We start from the raw sequence: 14564 nt of genomic DNA, 5'->3' as shown, positions 1-14564 counted from the left end.
TTTCGTTTTTTGTTTATCTACTTTAAAACATAATGTAAAAAAACGATAAGACAACGTTGAAGCTGGTTTCAGAATAATATAGGAAAAGTGGAATCGCTCTGATTGTTTTCGTACCTCAATATTTAAAGTTTTGTCCAGTAACGCTACTTGAGCTAGAATTAAAGATTGATTGATCGCCTGCAGTTGCTAATCCATTATTGCCAGATCAGCTACACTTACATAAGAAATGAACGACAAATCTTGTTGAAACAATAGGCATCTTCAGTGTGCGACTGTTGGCGATCTTCTATTTTCAGACACATATAACGCCGTTAGAATACAGGTCGATGTGAGAAAAAGGCGTGAAGTTAAGATACAATCGTTAGCACACGGCAGACAGTAGGTATGGATCACTGCGTCTGCGAAAGTTCATGCAGGTTGGCGGATATTGGGCATCGATTGACAGATAGTAGATAGATTTGTAGGCGTTTAGTGTTAGATTGTGATTTTCTTTGACGATGATGTGGTACTGTTTGGGAGTAGTCGATGTATAGGCGTTATATGATACTGGTACGTCTTTTTCGTCCTATTTTTTACCTCTCTATTTACTGTCTTCCTCTTTTCTACATACATACACAACTTATTTATGTTCACAGCCATTGTTATCACCTGAAACGGTATGAAAAAGCCGTTTTCTTCCTTTCAGTTTTACAAAACAATATCAATTCATCATTCGCCTGCTCATTGTTAATTCATAAATTGTACCAACTGACAGTGATCTTAACAGATCCATAACCTCACGCCTATCAAATGGCAATCCACGCACCAACGTGAACCTATGTGCCTCACAATCATTTTCCAACGCACTTCGATAGTTGCATGAACTTGTACAGTTGTAGTGACAAAACGACCTTGGACGAGCGATTGCATCATCACCATTAGCGGAGCCAGCATTTTCTTTTTTCTCACTCACTCTCCTAAACATACACGAGAAAGAGAAAGATAGAAGAGGGGGCAGATTGCCTCCTCTTTCATCTCGCTCTTTCTCGTGTATGTTCGGGAGAGTGAGAAAGAAAAAAGAAATAGCTGGCTCCGCCAATGATCATCACGTCACTTTCCCTCGTTGACCAGCATTCGGACGTGACAGGTATTATTCTTGGCTCCGTTTGCTTCTGGAACGTCTCAAGTACCGAACGGTTAATGCTAAAAGTTCGCGTGTGCTCTACAAATCATCTTTCAGTGAGAAAGGTGATCGAGAGGTAAGCGGATCTGGTTAGTGTTGCCGTCCCATCATCGTTATCGATCTTCTGAGCCGTCTGTAATCAGACGGTTGGAAATTCATATTCGTCAAGGAAAGCAAATATTGTACACTTAAAGCAATCCCTATACCAACTTCAACATTGTCCATGGAATTGAAGATTACTAAATAATACTTAAAGTAACGTCATCACTTTTCAATTCGAAGGATTCCGACTAACTCGTCCTACTTCGCTTGGTGTTCCAAAAAGCGGCGAATTCAAAAACATTGTTCGACAGATCCGAAAACAAGTCGAACTCGTGAAGTCTTCATAGTATGAGCAATGAGTTCTGGACCAAAGGAATTGAAAGCTTGCTAATCGATAACAAAACTCGCTTTGCTATTGACAAAACTTGTTTGATTCTCCGAAAGATCAGCAAAGTTGAAAATTTACTCAATAGCTGAAAAGGAACAGTTTTTAGTTATAGTTCATTTTTTCATTTGATCCCAGTGTTATGGATCCCTCTTTTTCGGGCATGGTTTTATATCATCCTGTAAAATCGTACGTCGTTATTACTTCTTTGGTTTTCATTGTTTTCTTATTGGACTTATGTAATTGTTTACGTCTATTAGCCACCAGTGGCTTGAAATCCTCATTTTTCCTATGTGAATGAACCACTTTATGAATCCAGTCTGCGTACTTATCAACCCTTGTGTAAATGCCAGTATTATCACATTTTCCCCCGCCTTGGATCCCAAACGACACCACTCCATGTTGAACATATCGCCAGTAATAAGATATACGAGATTTAAACTGAAGTGGGCCTCCCGAGTCACCCTTACGATGTTTTTCCTGGTTACTTCCTGCAGTGCAGACGTAAGTTTCATCCAACTTGACTTCCCTATTAGATTGTTTGACAATGTTTTTGCATTTTTCGAGTGACATTGCTGAAACTTCTGCATATTTTAGCAAATCGGAGGCCTTATTGTTCTCTGTCAGCCCTCCTCCAACGACAAGGAATTGGGATGGAATCGGAGACAGCTCTTCTTTTCCTCTGCCGGGAATGCATATTGGTCGAATACCTGAAATTACGAAAAAAAAAAAGTGCGTTTAGATATGCGAAAACAATCTAAGGAAGAGCACCTACTATCACTAAAGGAAACTTCCTCTTCCAATCGCAAAACAGCTATGTCATTGCGCTTTTGTCGTAAATGGTACTTAGGATGGATGGTACATTTTTGAACCTTGATATCAAGCGGTGTATATGCGTGCCTCCTTCTTCTGCCGTGATGAATGCAATCCGTTTTCTGGCTGATCTGGTTCTCGCCGAGCCTCACTGATATTCTGAAATAGCATTTTATCGACCGTTATTTGTGGTTCAATGTAATCGTTGATGTGACAAAAAACCCAATTGTTTAAAGTGTGTGCTATTTTTCTGAATTTAAATGTGGTGTTTTTTTAGTAAAAGTTGAACCGTAACTCCCTTTTATAATGTTATGACAATCTATTACTGCAAAAGCATCACAACACAGAAGCATTTTCAAAATTTAGACAAACTTCTAATATATCCATAAATCCATGATTTTAATCTAAATATCATTTTTTGTAATCTAAAGTCGGTTTAAACATGTTTTGGAAAATGATTCTTTCTAGTTTTCGATTTTGTGAATTTTGGTTTTTGATTTCTCTAATTTTTATTTTTGAACATCTCTACACTTTTATATTTTTCCTGGAAGCCTATTGGGCATACCGATTTTTAAAAAAAAAAACATTTTGAGATTCTTTGATTACTTAACATTTCTAAATTATTCTTATTGTTATTTTTTTTTTTAAATTGTATTTGGTTATGTAACTTTTAGAAAAAAAAATTCTGGTGTGTATTCAACTCCTTTGAACTCTTTCACAAATAATAGAATGATTTAGAAAAAAATCAAATACGCCAATCATTGCGATTAAATACAAAAGACACAACGGATCTGAAAGGTGACCAAAAATCAATTTTTCAATTATTTCAAAAGCAGCCCAAGCAAGAAAAAACATGAAAATGCTCGAACTATACCCCGTCTAAAGGCGGGGTTGGGCATAAGAGGTTTAAATTAATATGGCAACACTTCGAAACGATCAAATTGCATCATACTATTTTTCTCTGATTGCGTAATTATTCGACTGGATGATTTCTCAATTTTAACTGGCTTTCGCAGTCTAGGGGATCAAAACGGATAGTTTTGTTCTGCCCGACGTTTCGGCACTTTGTATTTGGCCTTTTTCAAGGGTGGAACTGTCTACCGTTTTTCGTTTTTAGTTTTTGCCGTTTTGTGCATTTGGAGCTTCTTGTATGCAGTTTTAAACATTTATACAATTATTGGTAGAAATTGGGGCACTAACTGTTTCTAACGACCTGCACTACACTGTTCTTAGAGATGTTGTGTTTCTCGAATTTTAATTTTTCATTATTTTTTTCACAACGTCGTAAGCAATAATTAAGCAAACGATTGGAAAGCATATGGAAAGTCACTGCAGAATAGCTAAATGTTTCATCTTTTATGAGATAGATGTTTAGGCCTCGCTTTTTCATGAAACAATGCCCATTAGACTGGGTCAACAAAAAAGATTATATGGACCATAATAACTGTGCAAAATTTGGGAGCGATTGTTTGCGTCCCTATATTCCGCGAAATTTGTATGGGGTTTGTATGGGAAAACGTACTTTTTGGCATTTTTCTCATAAGTTGAAAAACATTATCCAAGATCATATAACTTATGACGTTAAAGTATAGCCTAGAATGTGCTGCAATACTTTGTTGAGAAACGCAAATTGATCAGACGCTTGTGAAAAAAGTAATACGCTTGGCAGTATAAGCCAAGATTTTATTGTTGATGTTATTCCTTTATATCACGGGTTCCCAACCGGTGGTCCGCGGCCCCCTGGGGGGCCGTGAAGCCAGTCTAGGGGGGCCGCGACGTTACCAAAAAAAATGTTAAATTTTTATTCTATTTTGTGCAAATTATATCAATTTTTAATTTTGTATACCACCACCCCCAAAAGTCACAATTTGAGGAACAAATTTTCAGTATAAAACGCCTTCAGAAGAAAAAATTTTCGGCTGCGCCGCTATTTTTCAGCTATGATTCAAATTTAATGTTCATCACATCATTTTTACGAAATGTGAGTGTCATTGATCGTCGAAAATCCCTGCCACAAAGAATTTCTGGCTACGCCACTGTACCCAAAAAAAACTCGGTTTCGTTCATTTAATTCATATTTTTTTTTTAAATTTTCATTGGGCCGCGGATGTTTTGACAATTCTTTAAGGGGGTCGCCATCCCAAAAAGGTTGGGAACCCCTGCTTTATATGATAAATGGTAACCACCATCGGACAATCTGTACGTTATAGGGGAGACTGAGGAGACTTGATCCCTTTTTCTTAATTTGCCTGTGCAGTTGATACACAACAGAAAGACTTCAAATTATTGTTTAAGTTTTCGAAACTGTGTTTTTATCGAGGCATGTCTTATGATGTATTTTAAAAAAATGAGTCACAATTGATCCCCTTTTGTGCACATGGTAGATTTAAAGGGAAAATAACTCCCAGATCATCTTCCGTCGTCTGTCACCTAAAACAAATGAGTTCATGGGAAGTTATCAAGCCGGCTTCATCGACGGCCGGTCGGCAACGGACCAGATCTTTACCGTACGGCAAATCCTCCAGAAATGCCGTGAATACCAGGTCCCAACGCACCACCTGTTCATCGACTTCAAAGCGGCATACGATAGTATCGACCGCACAGAGCTATGGAGAATCATGGACGAAAACGGCTTTCCTGGGAAGATGACTAGACTGATTAAAGCAACGATGGATGGTGTGCAAAACTGCGTAAGGGTTTCGAGTGAACTATCCAGTTCATTCGTATCTCGCCGGGGACTGCGACAAGGTGACGGACTCTCATGTCTACTCTTCAACATCGCACTGGAAGGTGTGATGCGACGAGCCGGGCTCAACAGCCGGGGAACGATTTTCACAAAATCCGGTCAATTTGTGTGCTTTGCGGACGACATAGACATTATCGCTAGAACATTTGGAATGGTGGCAGAACTGTACACCCGCCTGAAACGCGAAGCAGCAAAGGTCGGACTGGTGGTGAATGCCTCAAACACAAAGTACATGCTGGTAGGCGGAACCGAAAACGACCGGATCCGTCTGGGTAGTAATGTTACGATAGACGGGGATACTTTCGAGGTGGTGGAGGAATTCGTCTACCTCGGATCCTTACTGACGGCTGACAACAACGTGAGCCGTGAAATTCGGAGGCGCATCATCAGCGGAAGTCGGGCCTACTACGGGCTCCAGAAGAAACTGCGGTCGAAAAAGATTCACCCACGCACCAAATGCACCATGTACAAAACGCTAATAAGACCGGTGATCCTCTACGGGCACGAGACATGGACCATGCTCGAGGAGGACCTACAAGCACTCGGAGTTTTCAAGCGACGCGTGCTAAGAACGATCTTCGGCGGTGTGCAGGAGAACGGTATGTGGCGGAGAAGGATGAACCACGAGCTCGCTGCACTTTACGGCGAACCCAGCATCCAGAAGGTGGCCAAAGCCGGAAGGATACGGTGGGCAGGGAATGTTGCAAGAATGCCGGACAACAACCCTGCAAAGCTGGTGTTTGCAACGGATCCGGTTGGCACAAGAAGGCGTGGAGCGCAGAGAGCACGATGGGCGGACCAGGTGGAGCGTGACTTGGCGAGCATTGGGCGCGACCGAGGATGGAGAGCGGCAGCCACAAACCGAGTATTGTGGCGTACTATTGTTGATTATGTCTTGTCTTAATGATGTTGAACAAATAAATGTATGTATGTAACTCCAGAAGCTTCCTATTCATTTTCTTTTCAAGTTTTCTTGCATTTTTGATGACTACGGTGTATTTGAAATTATGAGATTTCCTTAAATTGTTAAGGATATGCCCAGTGAAGAGAATTGTCAGACAAAAGAGGCACAAAACAAGCAACAAAGAAAGCGTGACGATTACTCTTTATCCCTACTGGTAACAGATAATGACATGATCTCGAAAATTTTTGTTGCAGACAAAACGGAAGCTGAATTTGTTGCGTACTTTCCAACTCGTGAATAATCAGTATTTACTAACCCAAAGTCGAAGCTGTTTGATGATAGATCTTCAGCAGAGTTGCAGTGTTTACTGACTTGAAGTTACCGTTCGAAAATCGCAATGCAAGGCTTAAAAATCTCTAAACTCGTGGAGTACGATGTTTATCCTATTATTTTCAAGTTGGAACAAACTTATGTCGCATTGGGTGGATTGTCGCAACAAATACAGGTGGCGACATTGTCATTATTGTTACGCGATGGTTGAATTTTGATTCACTGGATATGCCGTATTTTGAAAATGGGGAGACTTGATCCCCCTTTTAATGGTGTGTAATAAAATAATAATTATCTGACACGTTTTATCATTGAATATGGGTAATTCTCGCTGAGACCGGCCCACTATTTACACCTTGTCTTCAAAAATGTTTAAGGTGCCGATTTTCTGAAAGCCCTCGCCTAAAAAGTAAGAAAAATACATTTGGTTACTCAAATTGATGGACCCCCCTTAGTTAGAGCCACAACCATTTTTGCAGACCTCTCGATTTTGGTCAAATGGTGGCTCATTTAAACCGTTATAACTCGAAAGTTTCTTCAAAAACCACCTCAAAACGAATTGTTGTTGAAAAGGGGAAAGATAGAGCTACTATTTACAATAATAAAAAAGTTGGGTCGGCCATATTGATTTTGGCCGCCAACTTGGTTTTTTTATACCAAAACATTTTTTTCACCATGAGGGCAACCGCCGATTTTCAAAATTTTTGCATCAATTGAAAGCTGAGAAATTTATACATAACATATCAAAAAATTAGAGATGTCTTTTTCTTCTTTCAAAAGTTATCTGCAGCTTTGTAAACCATGCCACTTTTGCGCACTGGGCCCGGTGCCGGTCGTTAACATAAATGCAGCGATATTTCGCAGTATTTACGAACACGAATTTAAATTCTGAACCCGCTAATGGAAAGCTGAACGTTTAAGCTTTTCAAAACACTAAAAAGTTATGAAAGCAATGCCCGCATCATTGAGAAACAGTCAAAAAACGGAAACGAACCTCATATTTAGCCAAATTTTACGGCTCGCGCCTTTGTGTATTCATGCAGGCGTAAACTCAGATGCTGTTGCATGTCGTTGCCGGTGCGTATGAAAATGTATGGAGAAAACGTGGCTTAATTTACAAAACTGCAGATAACTTTTGATAGGAAAAAAAAGACATCTCCTATTTTTTGATATGTTATGTATAAATGCCTCAGCTTTCAATTGATGCAAAAATTTTGAAAATCGGTAGTTGCCCTCATGGTGAAAAAAATGTCAATAGTAGCTTCACCTTTCCTCTTTCCAACAACAATTCGTTCTGAGGTGGTTTTTGGAGAAACTTTCGAGTTATAACGGTTTAAATGAGTCACCATTTGACCAAAATCGAGGGGTCTGCAAAAATGGTTGTGGCTCTAACTAACGGGACCCCCCGTTTGAGTAACCAAATGCATTTTTCTTACTTTTTTAGCGAGGGCTTTCAGAAAATCGGCAGCTTATACATTTTTGAAGACAAGGTGTAAATAGTAGGCCGGTCTCAGCGAGAGTTACCCATATCCTACAGAAACTACCACCGCGGGGGTTCCAACAGAAGCTCCCACCGAAGATTACTCCTGGAGTTCCCACCGGGGATTTATCAAGGGGAAACTCCTGGGGATATTTCCGTACAAATTGTGGAAGAATTCCATAAGTCACTCCTGAAAGTTTTCCTGGCGAACTCCTGAGGGAATTTCCGAACAATTCCTAGAAGAGTTTCCGTTAAATTCCTGGATTTTCTGTAGCAAATGCCCAAAAAAAATTCCCAAACGAACTTCTGGAGGAATTCCCGAAGAAATCTTGGAAGAATTTCCGAAAACCTCGTTTATAGATTTCATGGGCGAAGCCAGAAGGGGCAGACAGGCCGTTCGATGATTCCTACAAGAATTTCTGCAGGGATTCCCAAAGGAATGACAACAGAAATACTTTTAGGTATTTCTGCAAGTGTTCCTTCAGAGATTTCTTCAGGGATTTCTCCATACCGTCAAGGCGCCATTCACCGTGGGGCTCCATTCACCGTGTGCCTTCGAATATTTTTTCATTATTTCCATATTATGATTGAATGATATGACAATTTCCCTTCAATTTCACCAATACAACACTAATGTATTGTTACCATGTCAAAACGCTCATTAGAAACATTTAAAAGTATCATTTTGACACTAAAGTGTGTTTCCACGAAGCGGGTTTCTGCTCGTTCACTGCATTCATAGTGAAAAAACGAAAACTGCGCTAAGGTGATTTAAGCGATAAACTAAATGTAGTAACGTTTTTATTCCACCAAGAAGCAATTAAATTCACATATCAGGTATGTATTTTGCATTACCGAATTAAGTTTAACAAGAAAGTGCGATTACTCGTACTTTTTAATTGAAACAAAAAGGCACGGTAAATGGATACCCTAAAAATCAATGGCCTCCATTTACCGTGCCCCATATTGTCCCATATATCTAGAAAAAATCGAAAATTTGAACATTCGTTTTTCTAATAAAATCTTGCAAGTTATAACTTGAAATGAATTTAAACGAAGAAAATTCCCTTGGCTGGGTTGTTTTGATCATTTTTAAACAAATTAGAATAAAATTTCTCATACACGGTGAATGGGTCCCTACTACCACGGTGAATGGTGACCTACCACGGAATTAGGCGACCCTACTACCCTTTACTAATTGTACTATATTATCAAATTTTGTGAAAAATTTTCTACTTCTGTGGATATTGCTTTGATTTTAACCTATAATGAAGGCAATTAAAAGCGGCACCAACAATGTTTATAAGACTGGTGTCAAATGACAGCCCTTATTTACCCCGAATCCTCTTAGATCCACGGTGAATGGTGCCTTGACGGTATATTCCTTCAAGAATTCCACTAGAAATTGCTCCAATAATTCAATTTGAAATAATTCGAAGTATAGCAGCAGGATTATTTTCCAGAAACCCTTAAAGGAAATTGTACCAGAGATTAGCTAAAAACTAATACAGGAGTTCCTTAAATATTGTACAAAACTTTTTTTGGGATTTTTCGACTGGAACTGGATGTTATTGCGTAGGAACGGCTATCTCAGTCTTAATTTACGACGATTTATTTTATTCTACCCGACGTTTCGGCCATGGGTTTTGGCCTTTTTCAAGGGAAAAATTGTCTATCGTCCTTGTCCTTTTCCTGCAAATTGTAACAAGGACAAGGACGATAGACAATTTTTCCCTTGAAAAAGGCCAAAACCCATAACCGAAACGTCGGGTAGAATAAAATAAATCGTCGTAAATTAAGACTGAGATAGCCGTTTCTGCGCAATTATACAAAACATTTTTTTGGGAGTCCATCCAAAAATTCCAACAATAATTCGTCCAAAAATCATGGGATTGCCTCTGGGATTCCTCTTGGGATTTCTTCAGAAACTCCTCCAGGTTTTCCTTCAAGAATTCCTCCAGTCTTCACCCGGGAATTTATCCTGTGTTTCTTCCAGGAATAACTCCAGGGGTTATTTTAAAAACTCCTCCATGGATTCCCCCAGGAACACTTTTTAAGGAGTTCCTCTTGAATTTTTATCAGGAACTCCTCCAGGAGTTAATTCAATACTTCCTCCAGGAACTGTTCAGAGATTCCCTTAGGAACGCCTCTAGGTATTGCTTCCGGTATTCCTCCTGGGGTTTCTTCAGGAACTCCTGCAGGGATTCCATCAGGAACTGCTACAAGGATTCCCCAAGGAGTTCCTCCACGAACTTTTCTTAGAATTCCTTTTGGATTTCTCCAAGGATTCCATCTACAATTTCTTCAGAAATTTTTCCAATTCCTCCAGGAATTTGTCAAGGGATTCCTCCACGAATTTCTTCAGAGATTCCTCCAGATATTATTCCTGGGATTCCTCCGCGAATTGCTTCAGGGACTCCCAAAAAAATTATCCAGAGTTTCCTCCAGAAATTCTTCTAGAGATTCCTCCAGGAGTATTTCTAGAGATTCTCCGTTATAATCCCTACAAGCATTCGCCGAGGATATCTTCCAGGAATGAACACATGGATTCCTCCAAGAATTTCTGTAGGGCTTAACTCGGGTATTCCTTATGCGATTTTTCCTGCAGCAACTTATTTTAAAAATTCCTTCATAGATTCTCCCAGGAACTCTTCTTAGGGTTCCTTCAGGAATTCATCCTTGTACTCTTTATGGAACTCCTCCAGAAATTTATTCAGTACTTCCTGTAGGAGCTGTTTAAGGATTCCTTTAGGAATTCTTCTTGAAATGGCTTCCGGGATTCCTTCTGGAATTTCTTCAGAAACTCTTCTAAGAATTCCTCCAAGAATTTAACCAGTAACTAATCAAGAAGTTCCATCATAAACTATGTCAGCAAATCATCCAGTAATTTCTCTAGGAAACCCTTTAGGGATTCCTTCAGGAATTCTTCTAGGATTTTCTCTAGCAATACCTTTTTTTTTTCAGGAATTCCTCCAAGAATTCTTCTAGGTTTTCCTCCAGGAATTGCTGCAGGGATTCCTTTAGGAATTCCTGCAGGAACTTCTTCAAGGATTTTTCCTGGGATTTCTCCACGAATTTCTCCAAGGATTCCCTCAAGAATTCCTTCATAAATTCTTTCGACGATTTCTCCAAGAATTTCTCCAGAATTTTTTCCTAGAAGTTCCTCCAGGAATTTATCAGGAGTTTTTTTTTTCAGAAATTTCGCCCAGAGTTCCTCTAGAGATTCCCTTAAAAATTCATCCAGTAATAGTTGCAAGAATTCCTCCAAAGTTTCCTCCAGAAATTCCCAAAGGAAAACCTCCAAGAACTCTTACAGGCATTTCTCCAGGATTTTATCCAGGAATTCCAGGAATTCTCCACGAAATACTCTAAGAATTACTTCAGGAATTCCTGCAGCAATTTCTCTAGGAATTGGGCCAGGAATCGCTCCTGGAAATGCTTCAGAAATTATATCAGAAATTTCTCCAAGATTTTTTCCAGAAAATCTTCTGAGGATTTTTTTCAGAAATTATTTCAGGAAATTCTCCACGAATTTCTCCAGGCATTCCTCCAGGAGACCCTTCGAAGATTCCCCCAGGAAATCCTCCAAAAGTTCCTCTGAGGATTCTTCCAGCAAATCCTCTAAGGATTTCTTCAGAACTTCTGAGGGATTCCTCCAGGTATTCCTCCAGGAATTCCTCTAGAGATGCCTCCAGGTATTTCTTCACAAATCCTCAGGAATGCCTCCAAAAATTCCGCTAGAAATTCCTCCAGGATTTTATTCAGGGATTTTTTTAAAATAGAAAAAAGAATAGAATTCCTCTGGAGATTCCACTAGAAACATATCCAGTACCGCCAGTCGGGGTGACATTGGGCCTGGAGGGTAACTTTGGGCCAAAAATCAAGAAAGATGTTTCGCTCAAAATACTAACATTTATCGAAGTGATGATTAAAAAGTGGATAGTATATAGTAACTATAAGTTGCGTTGGCCATCCGGTTTAGAAAAAAGTCACATATAGTTAATTTTCCATTGATAAAACGAGATGTGAATTTTATGGTTAGGAGTACTGTACAATATCGTTGGTTTTAAAATGCCCAGTAGGAAACAGCTAAATACCGAACATGTAATCAATTGCTGTTTTCTAGGTGTATTCAGTAGTTGTTTTGTTAAATAATATAAGTTTACTTGATATAGTAAGCTATTTTGCATGAAAAACTTGTTTATTCAAGCTGTAGTACAAATAGTTCATTTTGGGGGTGACTTTGGGCCATATAAAAGCAATGCAATCAGTACGAGAACCCTACAAATGTGAATTAAATCAACTGAGAGTATTCACATTATTTTATGCATAATACGGTGTAATATTTTGGAAATAAATGTTAGATTCATACAAAACTAAAATAAATGCTTATCAGCTTTTAGGTAGATAATACAGAAATATTATTTTCGTCTTTTGAGAGTGCTAGTTGAAGTTATGTTTAAAGGATGGCAGATGTATTGTATTGGATCCTTGATCGTTCACAATGAATGTGGTCAAACTTTCATGTTTGTTTGTCTGTGATGTTATTTTAAAGCGACTAGATACTGATAGGTTGTGCGCAAGTATCTATATATTCTATAGCTTTCATTCGCAAGCAATATTTTATCACATTGAGCTGTTTTGTACAAGTTTTAGTGTTTGGCCCAATGTCACCCCCTAGAAGGGGTGAAATTAGGCCAATATTAATTACGCTAAAACATTGTCAAAATTAAAGTTGAAGCATTTATACTTGAAACAATCCTAAATAATATCAAAATGAAGGTGCCTGCTGAATTCAACATTCATTTGGAGCTAAAATATTGTTGGAACTCCCTGCAATGGGATGGACTTTACAATTTTGGCCCAATGACACCCCCACTGACGGTAATTCAAAAATTCATCTAGAGGAATTTCATAATTGATTCCTTCAGCAATTCTCACAATAATCCCTCTAGGAATTCCTCCAGGCATTCTTCCGGGACAGGCCCGTGCACAGAAGTGGCGCCACGAGAGGGGTTTTTCCCAATTTCGGCAAAGAGGCTGTCCATAAACCACGTGGTCATTTTTTTTGGGACTTTTCAAACCCCGCCCCCCCCCCCCCCCGCGTGGTCAGCACTCCATACAATTTTTTTTATTTGTTCATACAAAATGGTCATTGGCCGAAACCCCCCCCCCCCCCCTCATGACCACGTGGTTTATGGACAGCCCCAAAAGGCGAAGGAACGCCTAGTGTATGTAGCGTCGGTAATGGGGGGAGGTTAACTCCCCCCTCCCCCACCTTCATTGTGCAAGTGCTGGCTCCAGAATTTTATCCAGGAATTTCTCCAGGAACTCTTCCAGGAAGTCCTCCACGAATTACTCCAGGGATTGTCCCATTGATTCCTCCAAGAAATCCTTCGAAGTTTCCTCCAAGAAATCCTCAAGAAGCTCCACCAAGGATAATTCCAGGAAATCCTTAAGGAATTCTTAAGAATTTCTTCAAGGAAGTTCTCCAGGAATGCCTTCAGGAATTTTTCAGGGGTTCATCCAGGTATTCCTCCAGGAATTCCTCCAAGGATTTCTTCACAAATTTCATCAAGGATTCCTCCACGGTTTTCTTCAGGAATTCCTCCGAGGATTTATCCAGGAATTCTTCCAGAAATTCCGCAAGAAATTCCTCCAGAAATTTCAGGCATTCCTCCAGACATTCTTCCAGAGATTTGTCCAGGAACTGCTTCAGGAGTTCCTCCAGGAATGTTGCCAGGTATTGCTCCAAGCATTCTACCAAGAAATCTCTCCTGGAATTCCTCTTGGATCTCATCCAAGAATTTTTCCAGAAATTACGCCAGGAATTTGTTTTGAAGTTTCTCCAGGCAATCCTTCAGGATTTTCTCTAGAGATTTTCCCAGGAAATGCTTCAGGCATTCCTCCAGAAATTCCATCAGGGATTTCTCTAAGAATTCCTCCAAGGATGCCTTCTGAAATTCCTCTAAGGTTTGTTCTAGGAATTTTTCTGAAATTTTTTTAGGCATTCCTCCCAAAACTGCTCCAAGAATATCTCCAGAATTTCCTCCAAGGAATCCTCCAGAAATTCATCTAGGATTTCTTCTAGTATTTCCTCATGGAATCTTTTTAGATATTTCTTTAGTTATTCCTCCCATAACTAATACAGAAATTTTTCCACATACACTGTCAGAAATTCTTCGAATGATTACTTCAGGGATTCCTTAACTGATTTCTTTAGAAATTCCTCTTACATTCTCTTCAAAAATTCATTCAGGAGTTCCTTCGGAAATTTCAGAAATCCTCCAATTATCTTTTCAGGGAGGTTCCCAAGAACTTCTCCAAGATTACCTGAATAGTTTTTTTCCAAGAATTTCTGGAGTTCAGCTATAATTTCTTATGAATGTATTGAAGACATTACCAAAACAAATAGAACAAAATAATGCGCGAATCAATGAAATCCTTAATTTTCAAGAAATTGGTCACCACCAGCAGCACCACGTTGATTTATGTAGATTAGGTGAGCTTTTTTAACGTATTGTACAAAATACAACAGCGTGACTGCTGAAGGGTTAATTAATGCTTTTATAATATAATGTTATTATATTCAATTTCATCGTATTGCGTATAGTTATAAAAGCTAGTAGGTACACATTTGCTAAGGGTGCTTGCACAAACCCCCCCCCTGACCGAAAGGCTGTCTACGCCTTTGATAGATTT

General features: G+C 39.3%; 1 protein-coding gene across 1 annotated transcript in view; it reads right to left on the bottom strand.

The window, feature by feature from the left end:
* Positions 1-1086: 1086 nt before the first annotated feature.
* The window catches only part of LOC109419552 (serine protease grass), a 29006-nt gene continuing 15528 nt past the window's right edge, over positions 1087-14564 (bottom strand). Inside the window, exons 3-4 of the mRNA XM_019693771.3 lie at positions 2365-2561; positions 1087-2299 (exon numbers count right to left, since the gene is read on the bottom strand). Coding sequence (XP_019549316.3) covers positions 1764-2299; positions 2365-2561 — 733 coding nt within the window. The 3' untranslated portion in view covers positions 1087-1763. The remainder of the gene's footprint in view (positions 2300-2364; positions 2562-14564) is intronic.

This window comes from Aedes albopictus, chromosome 2, assembly GCF_035046485.1.
Source record: "Aedes albopictus strain Foshan chromosome 2, AalbF5, whole genome shotgun sequence".
Lineage (NCBI taxonomy): Eukaryota > Metazoa > Arthropoda > Insecta > Diptera > Culicidae > Aedes > Aedes albopictus.
This window is presented reverse-complemented; position numbering and strand designations above follow the sequence as displayed.